Source organism: Notothenia coriiceps, unplaced genomic scaffold (assembly GCF_000735185.1).
Source record: "Notothenia coriiceps isolate Sejong01 unplaced genomic scaffold, NC01 NC01_scaffold00037250, whole genome shotgun sequence".
NCBI classification, from domain to species: domain Eukaryota; kingdom Metazoa; phylum Chordata; class Actinopteri; order Perciformes; family Nototheniidae; genus Notothenia; species Notothenia coriiceps.
Window position 1 is genome coordinate 15,772,182 of NW_011369951.1, and position 16,748 is coordinate 15,788,929.

Sequence of the window (16,748 nt, forward strand, 5' to 3'; positions counted from 1 at the left end):
TAATAAAACTGATAAGATGTGTGGTTTTCACATCAAAAATAATGATAGTCATGGTGTGAGAAAAAAGTACTGACACACACACACACACACACACACACACACACACACACACACACACACACACACACACACACACACACACACACACACACACACACACACACACACACACACCAGACATTCTCTATTGAACAAATTAGAGTCGTTAAATAAAAATAATTGTACAGGTTTATGCAAACATTAAGACCTTAATGGTGACTGACACACAGTGATGTTTTAAAGTCATTGTCGCACATTGCTCATTGATGCAGTTAACGTATATATGTCCTGGCATGTCAATAGAGATGACCTCTCAGTTTAGTTGGGCAGACTACATCTATTTATCAAGGTTCTCATACTGCTATAAAATGCCACAGTATACAATATAACATCTGACACATTATGTCAAAGTGTAGTTGTGTTTAAGATTTAAAAAGGGTCTCTCCATTTACAGTAAGTATTTATGAATGTGTTGTGTATAACTTTGAGTATGACACAGAAAAAGAAAAAAACAGAACCATGTGTGTCAATAGACTGTAACTGTAAATTGTAATGTCCCCCACTGGCTATGTACATGAATCACAATCCTCATGATCCATTAAATAATAAAGTCATTTTAGAAATCATTAATATATAACTAGTCTAAATAATGAAAGAGTATTAGTCTTTAAAAATTCATTTGAATTCACAGAAAGGTTGCCATTAAGTATGGGGCCAAATCCAAACCCAAAGTCAAACTTATAAAACATTTCAGAGCGTGATTTTTAACTCATAACCAAACCTGCTGAGTCTTATTTACTGACTTAGTGTAGAGCACAACAACATTTTCCTTTCTTGATTTTTACCAATATTTAAAGTATGTGAGTAAGGGGACATTTACATTTTAATGTTTATTTCAATGTACAATTGATTTGTACTCATATCTGCTGCAATTTTCTTTATGACAAACCAGAAGCTTTAACCAACCCAGCTTTTTCATTATCACTACGTTACAGCTTTCCGCTTCAGGTACAAAGAAAGGAAAGAAGCAATTATCCTTAATATCTATGTAATGTTAAAAGAATGAGGCTTAATTTTCCATCTGATTGCATGACCAGAAATGTCAAACGTATATTGGATTGAGACCGTAGTTTTAATCGTTAAGGGAGCACAGTGAAGTTTGATCAAGAGGTATTACAGTTTTACCGCTCGTGCTTAACAGCCCAAATGGACAATATATTCGCTTCTTCATTGGACAACCCATTTGAATCTTTCTAAAGACAAAAAAGTAGTTTTGACTTTGGAATATGCACTTTTATAAACCATGGGTCATAATATTTTAGTCTAAACCATATAATTTATAGAAAATATGATTATTGATAGTTCAGCTTAAGAAATACTTTAAATAAGTGAACAGTTGTGGCCACTTCCAGAGACAAACTGTGTAGGTGTCGCAGTATTTTGTCTTGTAATGGAAATGTGTTTTCCTTAGAGGATCTGTCTCTCTCTCCCTTTCTTTCTCTCTATGCATGGAGGGAGGTTGGCATTTACTTGACAATTCTGCCTTTAAGTGCAGGCTTTAAGTGCAGTGTTTTTATCTACACCTAAGATAGCTGCGGACCAGGACAATTTAACAGGCAATTTAACTGACCGTGCGTTAGTGAAGCTGTCTGAGTCCCACTCTCTGCCAGAGCGCCATGGCATGATGGATGTAGGCAGTCTGGGCTAGGTGAACACACACACACACACACACACACACACACACACACACACACACACACACACACTCCTATTGAATACACAGACACACCGCCCTGCCATATTTTCCCAATACAAACGCATATGGGCCAATCCACAGCCAACCCCTTTCCATTAAGTCAACATCTTGTGCTGGCGGTTGGAACAGTGCGGGGCTGGAGTCAGGTCGTCCAAATCCGTCAGTAAGAGGAGGCAGAGGCGTTTGTCATCCTCCTCTCTGGGCACCATCCTCCTGGAAGAGAGGAAGGGGGGACAGAGTGTTGTGGAGCTACGTAGCATCTGGCTCTGGTAGCTCCAGCTGCAGGGAGAGAAGGGGACAGGAGCTACGCTGCAGCCCAGGGGAGACACTCTTACTGCAGCCAAAACTGCTTCACCACCATCCTATCTGCAGGATGGAGGAGGGGGGAAGCAAGTCAGATCACACAGTGAAAGAGTTTGCAGATGTTGTCAATAATCTACAGTAAGGAAAAAGATGTCAGAGAAGGAGGTTTCTTGATTACTGTTGCTTCTTGATTAATTTTGCATTGATCTGACATTGCAAATTCTCTCAAGAGCACTGAGATCAGTCAGACTATAAAGACAAACCTCTTTACATCAGATAGGATTAGGGTCTTTGTGGCAACACTTTTCTACATAGTGTCCTCCGTCACATAACAACCCTGCAGCGACAACACAAAGGCTGGAAATGGCGTTTGCGGCACGTGTGCACACTTGAGCACAATTTCCCTCGAACATACCACAGTGCAGAGAAGGTGTAAAGAAAGTATCGTAACGCTGACTGACAAGAATTATGTACCAGAGGAAAATGTCACCCAAATGATGACCCATAAATCACAGGCCGCAGTCAGCCTAGAGACAGTCTTTAGCATCTAACGTCAGCACACAAATGTTTAGCCAGTGGTGCACATTTAGCACCAGACTCCATCGCCTCCGAGGCCACTTTGTCACAGATCTATGAATGATTCAAAGCCCGGGGCCAAGTATTAGCACTTAATGTCCCAGTGTGTTCCAGGGTTTGTTCTCAGGCGGTATAGTTATGCTGATTGAAGGAAGGATATCAAATTAGATCTTTTGAGGGAGAGGATGAGAAGTACATGCATTTGTCTTATTCTGAAGTATGACCTTTATTGGGGGGAGAACTAGAGGGCTGAGGAGCTCCTCTTTGCAATCTGAAATGTCCTCTGGGATTAATTAACCCCATTCTCCCATTAAGCCTCTGGGATTTGCATTTCCTAGATTAGGTTAAATCCACACGAGAAGCCCTGTTATTATGGTCTCTACCAGGTATATGCAATTCCTGTTACATTTTAAAAGACGTCCTAGCCCCCATAACGTGTCTCAGTATTGTCAAGTCTTTTAGTTTTTTGTAGGATAGGTATTTGTATTCCCTACCCTTGTCAAGGATGACTGTATAGCTAATTTCACATGCTGTAGGTCATAAAAATCAACAAATAAAGAGCACCACATATCAAACAAGGAACCAAAAATCGGACAGTTTTGCACCTCTTCCTCAGGTGAACCGAAAGCATTTAACACATTGTTGTGGTTAGCATGACAAGCTAATGAATTTAGAGGCACAAATCACAAGCATCTGTTTGATGTCACTAATGATGTGTCAAGGGGGCTGCCTTGTGCTATTGTTCTGACCGCCTATAGATGCATGTCTGTATAATGTGATAAATGTCATATTCTCAAAAGACAGAACACAAATGTACCATTCTCTTCAAAAACTGGACCATTAATGTCAATCATGTGGACGGCTACAGGAAGCCAGAGGGGTGCCAGCTCACACAACAAGCGCTGGTCCCCACAGTCTCATGATGGCGGTCCCCAGACGGTCTGCTGTAACAGCTCCAGCTAATCTTCTTTTCATGGTCTTCATTACGACCTGTCAGGACATAAATTGACAGTAAATTGCCATGTTTATTAACACAGCACTAAAACAGCATCCTTAACTGTTCTGCCCCCTCCTGCAAATGTTAACGTTTAACAGTGACCAATGGGATCAATTAAAATGCGGCATTAAATGATGCTGCGCCAAAACAAATCCCCCTTCAACAAACACACACACACACACAAACTGACATACAGGGCCTCACATTCACAATTCCACCTTAATATGCCTCCTCAAACATTATGTCCTCTGTTGATGACCCCCTTTGAAGACCTATTCAGACAGACACTTGCTCGCCACATATTTGCAGCTCGAGTAACGATGGGAAGGGCCATGCTTCATGGAGCACTGCATCAACAGAGTCTTGAGTCTGAGACTTGCTGCGGCCTTTGCCATATAACACAGTAATTACTAGATCAAATCTGTTCAAATTGAGGCAACGCTGTTCTGTGATCCCTCCTATACTAATCAGCACGCTGAGGTATGGCTGTGCGACTATAAATTGCTGACTTAATTAAAACCAGGACCTCTCTGTCATCTAATTACAGGGAGAAAAGGTTATTGCTTCAATGCAATTTTCCAAATATGATTCCTTCACAGTTATTAAAGGCTCAGGCGTCGTTTATTGTTTCAGATTTTTCAATATGGAAATGGCCCCAGTGACAGACGTAATGACTCGGGGAAAACGCTTCATCTCGATAGTGGCCTGGCACGGCCATTTGTCTAAGATAAGTGGAGCGGACAGGAACGGGGAAATGTCATGGGAGGCATCCCATGATTGCCTCCACTTTACAGTTGTCATTAAACAGAGCAAAGGTTTCTTTTCTCCTATGTGGCAGCAATGAGAAGTTTATTAATCTATCCAGAATAGTAGGGGCGGTGAGTTATTATAACTATGAAAATTCACAAGGGAGAGGGAAATTGTGGAGAGTGATTGTGTGATGAGAGACTCTATGCTCTGTTGTTGTTAAATCAATATTCCACTTCAACTCCATCACCACCTAAAACACGGACGGAAGATTGCTGTAGAGAAAGAAACAAAAAAACGAATGTTTATTAAAAACGACACAGGGAAATCCCTAACAATTATATTAGAAATAACTTGAGTTTACAGAGCTTGAATGAGGGAAAAAAAGAGTAGTTGTATGTAGTTTCAAAGGTCAGACAACAAGAAGTGTGCCAAATTGACTCCTCTACAAGGCTGATGCACAGCAGGTAGACCTGCTCTGGATACATAATCACATAATCACACAAAAATACATGTCATTATTTGTTAGTCAGTGCTTTTTTGATTCTACTGTTAACTTTTTTTCAACAACTTGATCATAGATACATATTTGAAAGTTTCTTCCCTGTTATCTATAGGGCTGCAACTAACTATTTCATTATTGGTTATATGGTACAATATTTTCTCAAATAATCAATTCATCAAACATAAAATACCAGCATTTTTTTATCAAAATTGCCAAAACCCAAAACCCAAGGTTAAGTATCTAACTGTTTTACGTAGTCCCAAACTCAAAGATATATAGCTTACTTCCTTACTTAAAAAGTACAACCTCCTCACATTTGAGAGGCCATGAGTTTTAGCTGACTGGCAGCACAGAGAAAAGCACACTGAAATGGTCAGACCCTCGAGCAACAAACTTTGACAGCAACAACTGGCAAGAATGGCTGAAGCAACATCAATTAATACCCAGAACAGAAGAATATTTGTTTCGGAAAGGTTTTTAGAAGAGACTGGTTATTTTTCTTCCAATACTGAATGAAACATTACTGAATGGGTTTCTCCCATTTTTCCCTTTAAACTGTGGGTTTTTTCTCCGGAAGTTTTTCCTTGTACGATGTGAGGGTCTAAGGACAGAGGGTGTCGTTTTCTCATACTGATATTCTGCACAAACTGTGCTGTTGTATTTGCTGTATAGTATCTTTACTGTAGGTTATTTTTATTTTTTTTATTACAGCACTTTGGCTCGACCAAAAATCGTTTTAAAAATGTGCTATATAAATAAAACTTGATTTGATTTGATTACATGTATCCTCAATTATGCATATCCTACCAATACACAATGTTTCTATGCAATCAATTTGATCTTTTTGGGTCACATTCACTTCCATAAATTAGTGTAAGAACTCAGTTAGTCATATGCACTTTGATATTAACATGTTCAGATTAATGTTTCACGCATAAACATGCTACTAATCTTCTGCTGCATAGAAAAAAAAGTGAATCAGAAAAATGCCGTCTGTGGCTGTGAGCGTTGGGGCAGGAAAAGGCCACAACAGAACAGTATATCCCGGACATTAATGCTCTGTGTCTCCCACCATAGGGTTTTCTTAATTACATTAACCAAATGCCTTCTGCAGTGTGTGTAATCTCATGGTTAACTGAACACCCCTGTAGCTGCAACACCCCGCCCCCCTTCCTATTCCTCAGTGAAATATTCATGTTGAAAGCCTTCTTCTCTTCCCAACTACTTCTCTTTCCAACATGTTAATGCCTGCAGTTGTCAGCCATGCGAGTATTGTTTGAGATTCATCTTTATTTCCCATAACCTTCAACACATATCAAAAGCATGTACTATTATCTGGGATAAAGTCGTTATAAAAAGGTACTTTTTTAATTAAAGTGAATTAAGCAACATTTAAACGTCAATAATATTATTAGCAGAAAAATACATGTTTGAATGCATGTTCTCTCGTCAATATTGGCTATATTATGTTGGTTTATTTTATGGATGTATCTCACTAGGAAAACATTTTTTGTATTTCTTCATGTCTTCACAACACACTGATTCAAATAGACCAGGCAGGACTCATTTAAATACATTAACTATTCATTAATTGAATAAAGAGGCTAGTTAGCCCCAGGGCCCCTTTATAATCATAAACTGGGGTGTACTGTTTATGCAAAACAGCAAAGTGCCATGTGCTGGCTTATTATGCTACTGATGAATGGCAAAGTACATGTTTCTCCTGCCCACGAAGGAGGATTAGGCACGGCAGTGTCAGCAAGTTGTTTCCAGGGTATAGAGTCTGCTCCTTCACATTACTGCATGTTGAGATGCGTCTCGGTAATGTGATTTGTCTACTCATCTTCATGTAGATACGATCGCCCACCCCCCTTGCAAATTCTTTCTCAAAACATAATGTTGCATCATGAAGTTCACAAAAGCGGGACACCTCCACACTCATTACATTTATGAATACATTAATACACCAACTACAACATACTTGAGCTAGTGTTGCTTACGATTGTGTGTCTTGTTAACAGAATGAATTCAGGTTTCTACCAAAAACTGAGTACGATCAGAAACCAGTGCTTCAGTTTTCCTACATTTAAAATCTCTAAGCCGCAAATATTTGAGATACTTTTCATATAAAAGTTGCATGAGACCAAAAATTATAAAACTACCGGCAGCTCACAATGAATTCAAACAGGAATTGATGGCAGCATTCATGAAATGGAATTAGTTAAATTTGCAAACTAAAAAAACAAAATGGAACTGCTGCAATAAAAAAAAAAAAGGTAAATACTGTGACTTGATAAAAACTGTGGATGCTGGCCTAGATAACAGTTATTTAACTTTTACTGTTATTTATGGCATTTGTTGTATTGGTTTGTCACCTGGACTCCTGTATCTGTTCTCACTTTATCAAAGACCAACATGGAAAGGAGTCTTGGCTGTTATTGTGACATATTTACTGTGCCATGACATTGAACGGGATTAAGTAATTGCATGAGTCTAAAAGAGGTGACTGTAAAAACATAATTGAGGTGAGGAGGGGAGTCGAATAATATATTTTATTTTATTTAAAAAACAACACATACAGTGCCCCTGACAGTGATAGATGGAACTAACAGAGCTAGTTAAGCTTTCTACACTGTGGTCTGATTCTGATAGACTATTGCTGTGATTATCACTACAGCAATGGTCAATGGATCGGATGACATAGCTTCGGCTGTTGTTGTCACAGATTGTGTCTGTAGCCAGGGCTGTGACACATTCGTTTTTTAAAGGGGTGTAACGCTAACTACATGCAGGGGTAGTTTTTGGGTGCAGTGAATTGACATGGTTGAGCGTTACTGAAGCTACTGCATTCTTGAACTCCTGTCCTGTGGTGTGTTCGTAACACGTTAGTCATACAGTGTCTGATAGACAAACAGGGGTTAAAATCTTGTGCGCTTTTTAAAAAAAAAACTTTTTATTTTACTTTTTTATAAACAAACAGCCAGACAGACAGCACAATAGCAGTTGGCAAACAAATTAGGATGACAACAATGTGATTCGAGTCTGACAGGATAAAAAACAAAGACAAAACAAAAAATAAATGAAACAAAACAAAAAAAAGAAATGGACTGCGACAGGACAAAAATCAACAAAAAAAATCAAATCTAAAGGCGCTTTAACAACGTTTTACTTGGATGATAAGATCAGAGTGCAGCTACCAAACCAAAATCCATAGGATCATATACTTATCTACAAATGTAGACATATTCCAAGTAATAACCATATCCACTGCAACAACCACCACAGCCAGGCAGAGCAGAAGTAGTCTGCCTTTTGAAAAGAGTAATGAGCCATAAATGCACAAATGTCACATCATCGCTCCTTTCTGTAGTATCTGCAGCTTGTTTCCCTAAACTGGCAGTATATTATAACTAGACCACAACACTAACTTTCCATGGATGAGGGGGATTTCAAAAATGTTTGTGAAAGAACTCAAAGCTTCATTTGAAATAACGCAAAAGTAGTCCCACATTTTTTTGCTGTGAACTTTGGGGAGGACTGTAAGAACCTCGCCAGCACAATAATGCACTTAAATATGATTCTGTTTTCTTCAAGTTTGTATTTTGTTGGTCGAACGCACTTATTGTAATTCGCTTTGGATAAAAGCGTCAGCTAAATGCAATGTAATGTGATAAGGCACATTTTTACTTCGGACACTCATTTTTAGTGCAATACCCTTCCCCCAGTATCTCACAATATCTATGGTAAACAAAAAGGTGTCTGATCCAGCCACTCTCAATTTTCTAACAAAGAGTTGAGAGTGTTCTAATGAACAAGCTCTGTTGGTACTGGACTTAACCATCACCTACACAATTCAATATTTCGCTCTCACTCTAAGAATCCAAATAATATGAAATATGTATTGATCATAGGATGCTGTACTGTTATATCTGGAATCAGATGTCTACTGTCTGCCAAAATGTAATTGTATGATGCCGTAATGCATAGACATACACGTTAATCACCAAATTACAGTGCTTGATAATGTGCAGAAGAAATAATATAGGTGTGTCTAGTCTCAATGTTTGGTGCCAGTAAAACTCTGCAGAGCTCACATGGGTTTTTAAGGCTAGGTGGCTTGATCCATGTGCAGGCCTAGGTTTTATTATTATGACCCAATTTACAATGGACGAGTAAAAATAGAATACAAATCTTACCAAACAGTAGTAAAACAGAAATATGAAATAAGATGTAGGCTAGTCTTTCAATTTTTCTGATTAGCTCTCCCTTCATATAATCTGCCAACAGTGTCTACAGTACAAAAGTAGAGGTTAGCAACTTCTAAGGAACCAACTAACTGGGCTGCCTATATTTAAAACTTCAAGGATTTAGCAGCTCTAATTCTTATCAAAGAAAACTAATTCAAACACTCTTTGTTAAGGAAGGCTAGATTGTCAGTCACTGAAAGTGGTGCAATGTGCTAAATTCATGTTATTATTGTGGTGTCAAGAATCACAGCTCAGGGCCCCAACCACACAATTACTGAACATGTATACAGGCCTTAGCTGCGGACACCTAAATGATTGTCAGGGTGCTGTTTATTGTTTTGTCCCTTTTCTCAACAATCCGCTTTGTTTTATTACTAAACTACAGCAGAGACAAGACTCTACAGGGGTTTCATATATGTGGGTGATAGTGTATAATTAAAGTAGTGGGCGATTCAAAACGTTTTACACGTAAACATACCTGAATGCTCCAAAGATTTGGAGACAAAAACACCGTCATGGCGGGAGCATGTCGGTAAGAGTGGAAACCATAGTGGAAACACAGCCATGATACTGCAGCTCTGCGGGTTGTAGAGGAGTTTGGATCTCATACTTTACCGCCACACTTGTTACAGGCTGACCTGACTCCACAATGAGTTAAGTTTGAACGTCAGCGTGCAACGTGGCGCCTGAATCCCTCCAGTGTTACTGACATTTCACGGACCAATGGCAGGACTTAATTCAGCCGACGAGGCGGGGGCCTGCCTGAAACGGACACTGTGATTGGCTGTACGTAAGGCGGCAGAAAACCCCCGTTTGGTTGCATCCCTCACTCAGGAAAAGTGGGACAGGAATGACCAAAATCGCTTGAGTGAGTAGGCTACTGTAGGTGTTTTCAGTGGACTTCTGTGCAGGCGTAGGTGCTCTCTGGAAGGTTTGTTAGTGCACAGCTGCAACGTTGGTGCACACCGCTACTCGGGAGAGAAAGAAAGGTTAGTGTGTGTCGCTACAAGCAGTGGAAGTGGCAACAAAGCAGCTTGCTCATTGTACGTTGTAGTGTCACAGGCCTGTTTGGAAACATCTGAGCTCCATCCCTGACTGATGGAAGTCCTCAGCTTCGTGTGTGCTGCGCTTCTGTGCACTGTTTTGGTGCACGGTAAGCCAACATTAAGGAAAGAGAGAGTTATAAATAAGGACCCAGAACTGAGCAGGAAAGCCTATGAAGACAATAGCAGCTTCCAATACGACCATGATGCCTTTCTGGGTAAAGAGGAGGCCAAGACATTTGACCAGCTCAGCCCTGAGGAGAGCAAGGACAAGCTCGGGTAAGGACATCATTACTATGAACATGAGCTGATTTTAATACCAGCCCTGGTGCTTTTGTCACAGGCCCTGTTTGAGCCTTTGTTTTTGTAAATCACGCACAGCCACGCCTCCCTACTGGAGTCAGTTGCGTGTCACTGTTCAGGCTGAGGACATTAATAATTAAGAACCTATTCACAAGTGCCTGAGAAAGATGTGCATGCCAGCAGATACGAGGCTCGATAAAAATGGTGCGTTATTGCGCCACCGGCACTATTCGCACACACTCCGAGAGTTGATTGCTCAGCCGAAATCTTAATTATGCATCGTCATTAAAGAACCATTCGAAGGTGCTGAAGTTTGTGTAAAGTTGTGCAATGTGCAGCAGTACAGTCATTATTTAAAGCTTCTGTCTCTGAATGCATTGCATACTCTTCACGGGCTACGTGTTTTTTTCGTCACTGTCTGAATGACAAGTTGGCACCATGTATCACACGTTGGCTAAACGGAAACAGTTTCCTGTGGTGTTGGGAGTGGGAGGACCCCTGTAACATCACAACGTGGCAACCCAGGGCCAAGAATACAACCATCCAAACTGCATTCTTCACTACATTACGTTTTCCTGCTCCTCCCTTCTAGAGTGGTCTAACCCTATTTAAAGCCACGTCCTTTATACTAAAAATGGTACTACCAAATATTTGTTTTGTCCCCTGTTTGCCTCTAGTAATAGTAGCTCAGTGTGTTGACGTGAAACAGCACAAACACTTGACTTGTGTCAATCCTTCAAATGTGCATATACTGGATGTGAACCATAATGTTTGTGTCGCAGCTTGTCTTTATTGTCTTGTCTTTTACAGTAAAATAGTTGACCGGATCGACAGCAACGTTGATGGCTACATCACCACAGCCGAACTCAAGTCGTGGATAAAGCGTGTACAGAAGCGCTACGTTTATGAAAATGTGGCAAAGGTGTGGACAGACTATGACCTGAACAAAGACAACAAGATTTCATGGGAAGAGTACAAGCAAGCCACATATGGATACTATCTCGGTATGTACGCCATGTCATTATTTGACAAACAGTACAGTATTCAAGTAGCTATTCAAATGTGATCGTAACCTGAGTTTTGTTTCCCTCTTAAGCCAACCCAGAGGAGTTTGACGAATCAACAGACCAGTTCAGCTTCAAGAAGATGCTCCCGCGTGATGAGAGGAGGTTTAGAACAGCTGATCTGAACGGGGACCTGGCAGCAGACAGAGAAGAGTTCACATCCTTTCTGCACCCTGAGGAGTTTGATCACATGAGGGATACTGTGGTTTTGGTAAGTCTTTTTAACCACATGGTAACTAAGTATGATTAGAAAGGGGCGAAATAGTAAGACTAACTGCGTCTACTAAGCTCTGTGTTTGACTTTGAGAATTGCTTGTAGGAGAAAGAAAACTTCCACAAATTAGGTAATTTCTCCATCCACAAAGTTATATTATTTAATCACAGGGACACATTTGAGTTTCTATTCCATTTGTTTTATCTGATTGACCGCTTGGATGAATGTGCTACATTTGGATGAATCCTTAATGAAATTTTAACTGGGCCAGGAAAGGATTGAGTTTGTTTATTTATTTTGAACAGGTCCAGTGGGATGGATCGACTGTCCCATTTAAGGCTCGATCTTTAAATATACATTTGGCTGCATGAAACAGTTGCGTGGCAAATGTTAGCAGTGGAGCACTATGCCACTCTGTTCATAAAAGTTGTACCACCCATTTGACATATTTAATTATTAATCTCTCATCTTTATGACATCATCGAATGTTACCAACTGTACAGCCGGTGGTGTCTTCACTGATTGTGGTGAATCTGGCTGAAGCTTAGCCGGTTTCTCACAACAGTAGACTCCTTTTATAATTTTCACACAGCTATGCAACAATGAGTAATTGATGGTTTGTGTAGTCATATGAGGAAAGAAAAAGGAAGAGACACTTTACAGCTTTAGAAACGGGACATGATTGTTGGCTAGCAGGACACACCACTAATGGAGCTTGTAGTGCAGGTTTAGGCAGGAAAATCAAGTCATCTTACTGAGTCCAAATGTGCACTCAAACACTCATTGACATTACAAAGGAACACTCTGTTTAAAGGGCCTCTATCTACCTGCTGCTTCTGTTGCTGCTCTCTGCTTTCATTGCACTTTATACCTAACCTTTTCAGTTTCCTCCTTCCTTGTATAGCCTTCTCAATGTCCCCTAGGTAGAAGGTACTATCCTCTTATTTTTTATTTTACATTATCCCAGAAATGGCTTTAGTTTGGTGCAACTCCAGAAAACCTAAGCATGTTTCGTCTCCAGGTTGTCATAGAGCCTCCCTCAAAGTTATAGGTCGCCATCTGTCTGCTTTGGTCTGCAGTGTCATAAGGAATAGATTAGATTTTTCCTGCCAAAAAGTCTCAATACTCATGGGAGAGTGGTAGTACATTGTGTAGACATTTTGCACCATCATTAATCCAAAGAAAAGGTATATTTAACTCTTTATTCTTATTCTTTGTTCAACTATAGCATTGATCCTCCTCGTTCTTTTCCAAGTTTCTGAAATGTACCGAAAATCTCTCACACTGTCAGTGCTTACTGCGGGGTATAGTGGTCTATAGGTTTTATATATATATTTAATGAACATATCTCTTCTTGTTTACACGCAACCTTTAACAGGTTAAGTGGGTATATGGGATGGATGGATGGCTGTTCTTGTTTATTATTACTACGCTATTAGACTACAGAAGCTACATGGATATGAATCATTCAGCAGGTTTTAGAGAGGTTATCTCACCTGCAGCTAAAGATGCATACAGTGATTTCAATCTGTGTATGCGTGTGTGTGTTATCCCCAGATGCATTGCAATTAGTGTACATACAAAGCTTTAAGTAACCGTTCAGTCAAATTCACACTGTAAAAATCAGGATGTAAGAGAGGAAAGCATCTACCAGCGCTTTAAAAGCCATTATTTGAAACATTCATAATTGAATGTGAAGGGTTCGGCTGTCATCAGTAGTCCTATGATTGTACTGTAGGCCTGCCAGCCCAGCTTTAAGTTAATCCTTATACCGTCCCTCGTCCAGCCTGGGGTGATATCTCTCTCTTTTATTACTCACAGTGAAAGTCCCACTATCGTTGACCCTTTTTAATGACACCATAAACACATTTTGAATGCAGGAAACCTTGGAGGACATTGACAAGAATGGTGACGGACATGTGGATGAAGATGAGTATATTAGTAAGTTTAAGCAATACATTGAGATGAATTAGGTCAAACAAGCTAAGCTCATCATTTGCTATCCAATGCAATACATAAATGCAGGAAAAATAGAAGCATTAACTGTCGCTTTTAATGTGCGTATTCCAGGTTACTTGTTTCTGAGTTGTTTCTTTTGACCTGATGAAGAATCAAAGCTGTTTTTTTTGCATGTGAAATATGTCTGCCTAAAATTGGATGTATATCAACGTAATTTCCCTTGGTTGTTTCAGCTGACATGTTTGCCCATGAGGACGGGGGACCGGAGCCTGACTGGGTCAAGACAGAGAGGGAACAGTTCTCTGACTTTAGAGACTTGAACAAAGATGGTAAAATGGACATGGAAGAAATCCGCCACTGGATTATGCCCCAAGACTACGACCACGCCCAAGCTGAGGCCAGGCATCTGGTGTACGAGTCTGACCAGGACAAGGTGCGTTCACCTGCATCAACATGCCTAAGAAACCTCTCTTACCATGTTGTGTATATGAGATACAACTTTAAAGAGACAGCTTTCATCATCACATTTACACATGTTGTATTTTGATAATGATGTTGTTGGAATAAGACTTGCTTATCTTGCCATTTCCTCTGTCCTCCCCTGCAGGATGAGATGCTGACCAAAGAGGAGATCCTGGAAAACTGGAACATGTTTGTGGGAAGCCAGGCCACCAACTACGGAGAGGACCTCACCAAGAACCATGACGAGCTCTGAGCTCTCAGGGCAGCTTCTGAGGTGTGGGTGTGAAGAGCGTTGGTGAAAATCTTCGAAGACAGAATTACAGACTCTTTCCCTCCTCCCACCACCCCATCCACCACGCCATCTTTTCCAAATAATACTGGAACAGATGTCAGAGTGTTGGATTGTAAACCAACACTGTAGATACCAAGCAAGAGGGGGCAGGGGTCTCTCCTACCACTAACACTAAGGGTCCATCTCGATTTGGTGCTTCTGTTTCTGACATTCAGGAGCAAAGCCAGATCCAGTGGACTTATTTTCCATCAATGGTGCCTTCCAGCCGCACTGCCGGCTCTGCTGCCTCAGAGATCTGTGTAGAAAGTCTTTAATAAACGCTGTCAAAGCTGAATGCTGAGCTTTAGGTGAATTGTCAGATATAGGAATAGTTTTTGATAGCAACGTTAATGTGAAACAGCGCAGCGCAGATCATTCATTCAGATTTTATTTATTAATGAAATCTATTCTTTGTTTACACATTTCCTGGCCATATGATTTTAATGATTTGTTTGTTTGATTAGTTAAGTGCTTTTAAAACTGTTAAAGACTGATTAACTGATGTTTAACGGCATGGTTTTTGCACGTTTTTGGTTTAAAAGTAGTCTGTGAAATATATTTTCTTCATATATTTAGTTCGACATTTATTTATTGGTATACTTCAGACCAACAGTGCTCCATGTTAGATTTGTATTGACCTTTGCTGATGTTACATTTGAGCTTTATCGTTTTATAGATTTCTTATTTAAATACGCTTTTTTTTTAGTACTTTGTTTATTTGAACACGTAACTCCACAGAACTCCTTGCATGGTCATCTTTTTCAATCAGATTTACCAATTTTATTTCCACTGCATTGGCTTTGTATATAAAAGCATGGTGTTTACAACATCAGAAATTCATCTTCTGTATTTTTTTTATCACAATTTCTGTATTATTATAAATAAATATGTTATGTGACAGTGCATGAACGTATGCAACTTGAAAAGATCAAACTGACCAGAATTTGTCATTTTAGTCAGCACTTGTTGTGCTTTGTTGTCCCTAACCTCAGTTGCATCAATTTTCCACATATCACACAAACACATTCATGTGTCTTCTTTTCCAAACGGCACATGTGTCAAAAATAAAAACAATAAAAGACATTGTGTATTCTGTGTATTCAAAGCATCACCATGTATTATTTCTAATTTCTACTGTGCGTGGATAGAGATCCAACAAACTGCTGAACTGTGATGAGCAGCCTAAAGGGAAAGGGCAATATCTTTTTTTAATCCACGGATGATACTTGCTAAGAGTTAGAAAAGATCAGTACTGCTAGCAGCTCCTCAGCTTAGCTTGGCACAAACACTGGAAAAAAAGCTTTTAATTCTGCTGCATGTGTGGCAAGGTCATATTGACATAAATAGGATATTATATATTATAAAGAGAGCTGTAGATGTACTTTTTATTGAGCCATTTTTCCATTTCCAGTCTTTGTGTAAAGCTTAACTAACCGACAGATATGATTGGTATTGACCTTCTCATATAACTCAGGGCGACAAAAATAAATAAGGTAGCTTCCAAGTATTTGAAAGTATTCCTTCATTCAATTGAATCAGTATGTTATGACGTATCTGTTCTTAGTCTTGACAGATATAGTCAATAGTGTATAAAAGTGAAATACTGGCTTCCTCCTGTCCAGATTAAGCAGTGGCTTACTTTCCTTCTCCTGATGCTAAAACACCTGGATACAGGTGAACACTTCAGAGAGAAATCAGAGTTCAACCACATATCACTTAAAGCACCGTCTGTGCACTAGTTTCTTACAATCTTTTCTTAAGCTCCAGCTAATGCTCCGTCTTTCTCCGTCTTCTCACCAACAAAGGACATATTCCAAAGACACATTTTGTCACGATTTGGTTCCCTTTTTTGTGCTGAGTACATGTGTGCTGCATGTTTCCTAAAATGTCACATGTTCATGCTGTATTTCAGGAGTATAGACCTCTTATATGTTCAAGTCTGCATTTGACTTTGAGGTCATTGAACACCAGGAACAAGCGGATGCTGTTGACACTTCTCATGACTAATAGCAGAGTTCACACACGCACAGCGGAGATGGAGTTATGCTGACTTGCTGTTGCTGCTGGCTGTTGCAGTAAAACTCTCAGATGTAACTGAGAAAGCAACTCTGCCACCCAGCCTGTCCCCTCTGCTTGCTCATGTGGAACATATGGATATATGTGTGCCAGTTAGCAAGACAAGTCAAGCGGGACCAATGCGAT

At 39.9% G+C, this 16,748-nt stretch overlaps 1 protein-coding gene across 1 annotated transcript; it reads left to right on the forward strand.

Annotated features, from left to right (window-relative positions):
- The first annotated feature begins 10,015 nt into the window (after positions 1-10,015).
- On the forward strand, positions 10,016-15,634 carry rcn1 (reticulocalbin 1, EF-hand calcium binding domain). Its single transcript, XM_010796483.1, has 6 exons — positions 10,016-10,492; positions 11,327-11,520; positions 11,613-11,791; positions 13,675-13,735; positions 13,987-14,186; positions 14,361-15,634. The coding sequence occupies exons 1-6, from the start codon at positions 10,269-10,271 to the stop codon at positions 14,466-14,468; spliced, it is 966 nt and encodes a 321-aa protein (XP_010794785.1). The 5' UTR covers positions 10,016-10,268; the 3' UTR covers positions 14,469-15,634.
- The last annotated feature ends 1,114 nt before the right edge of the window (positions 15,635-16,748 follow it).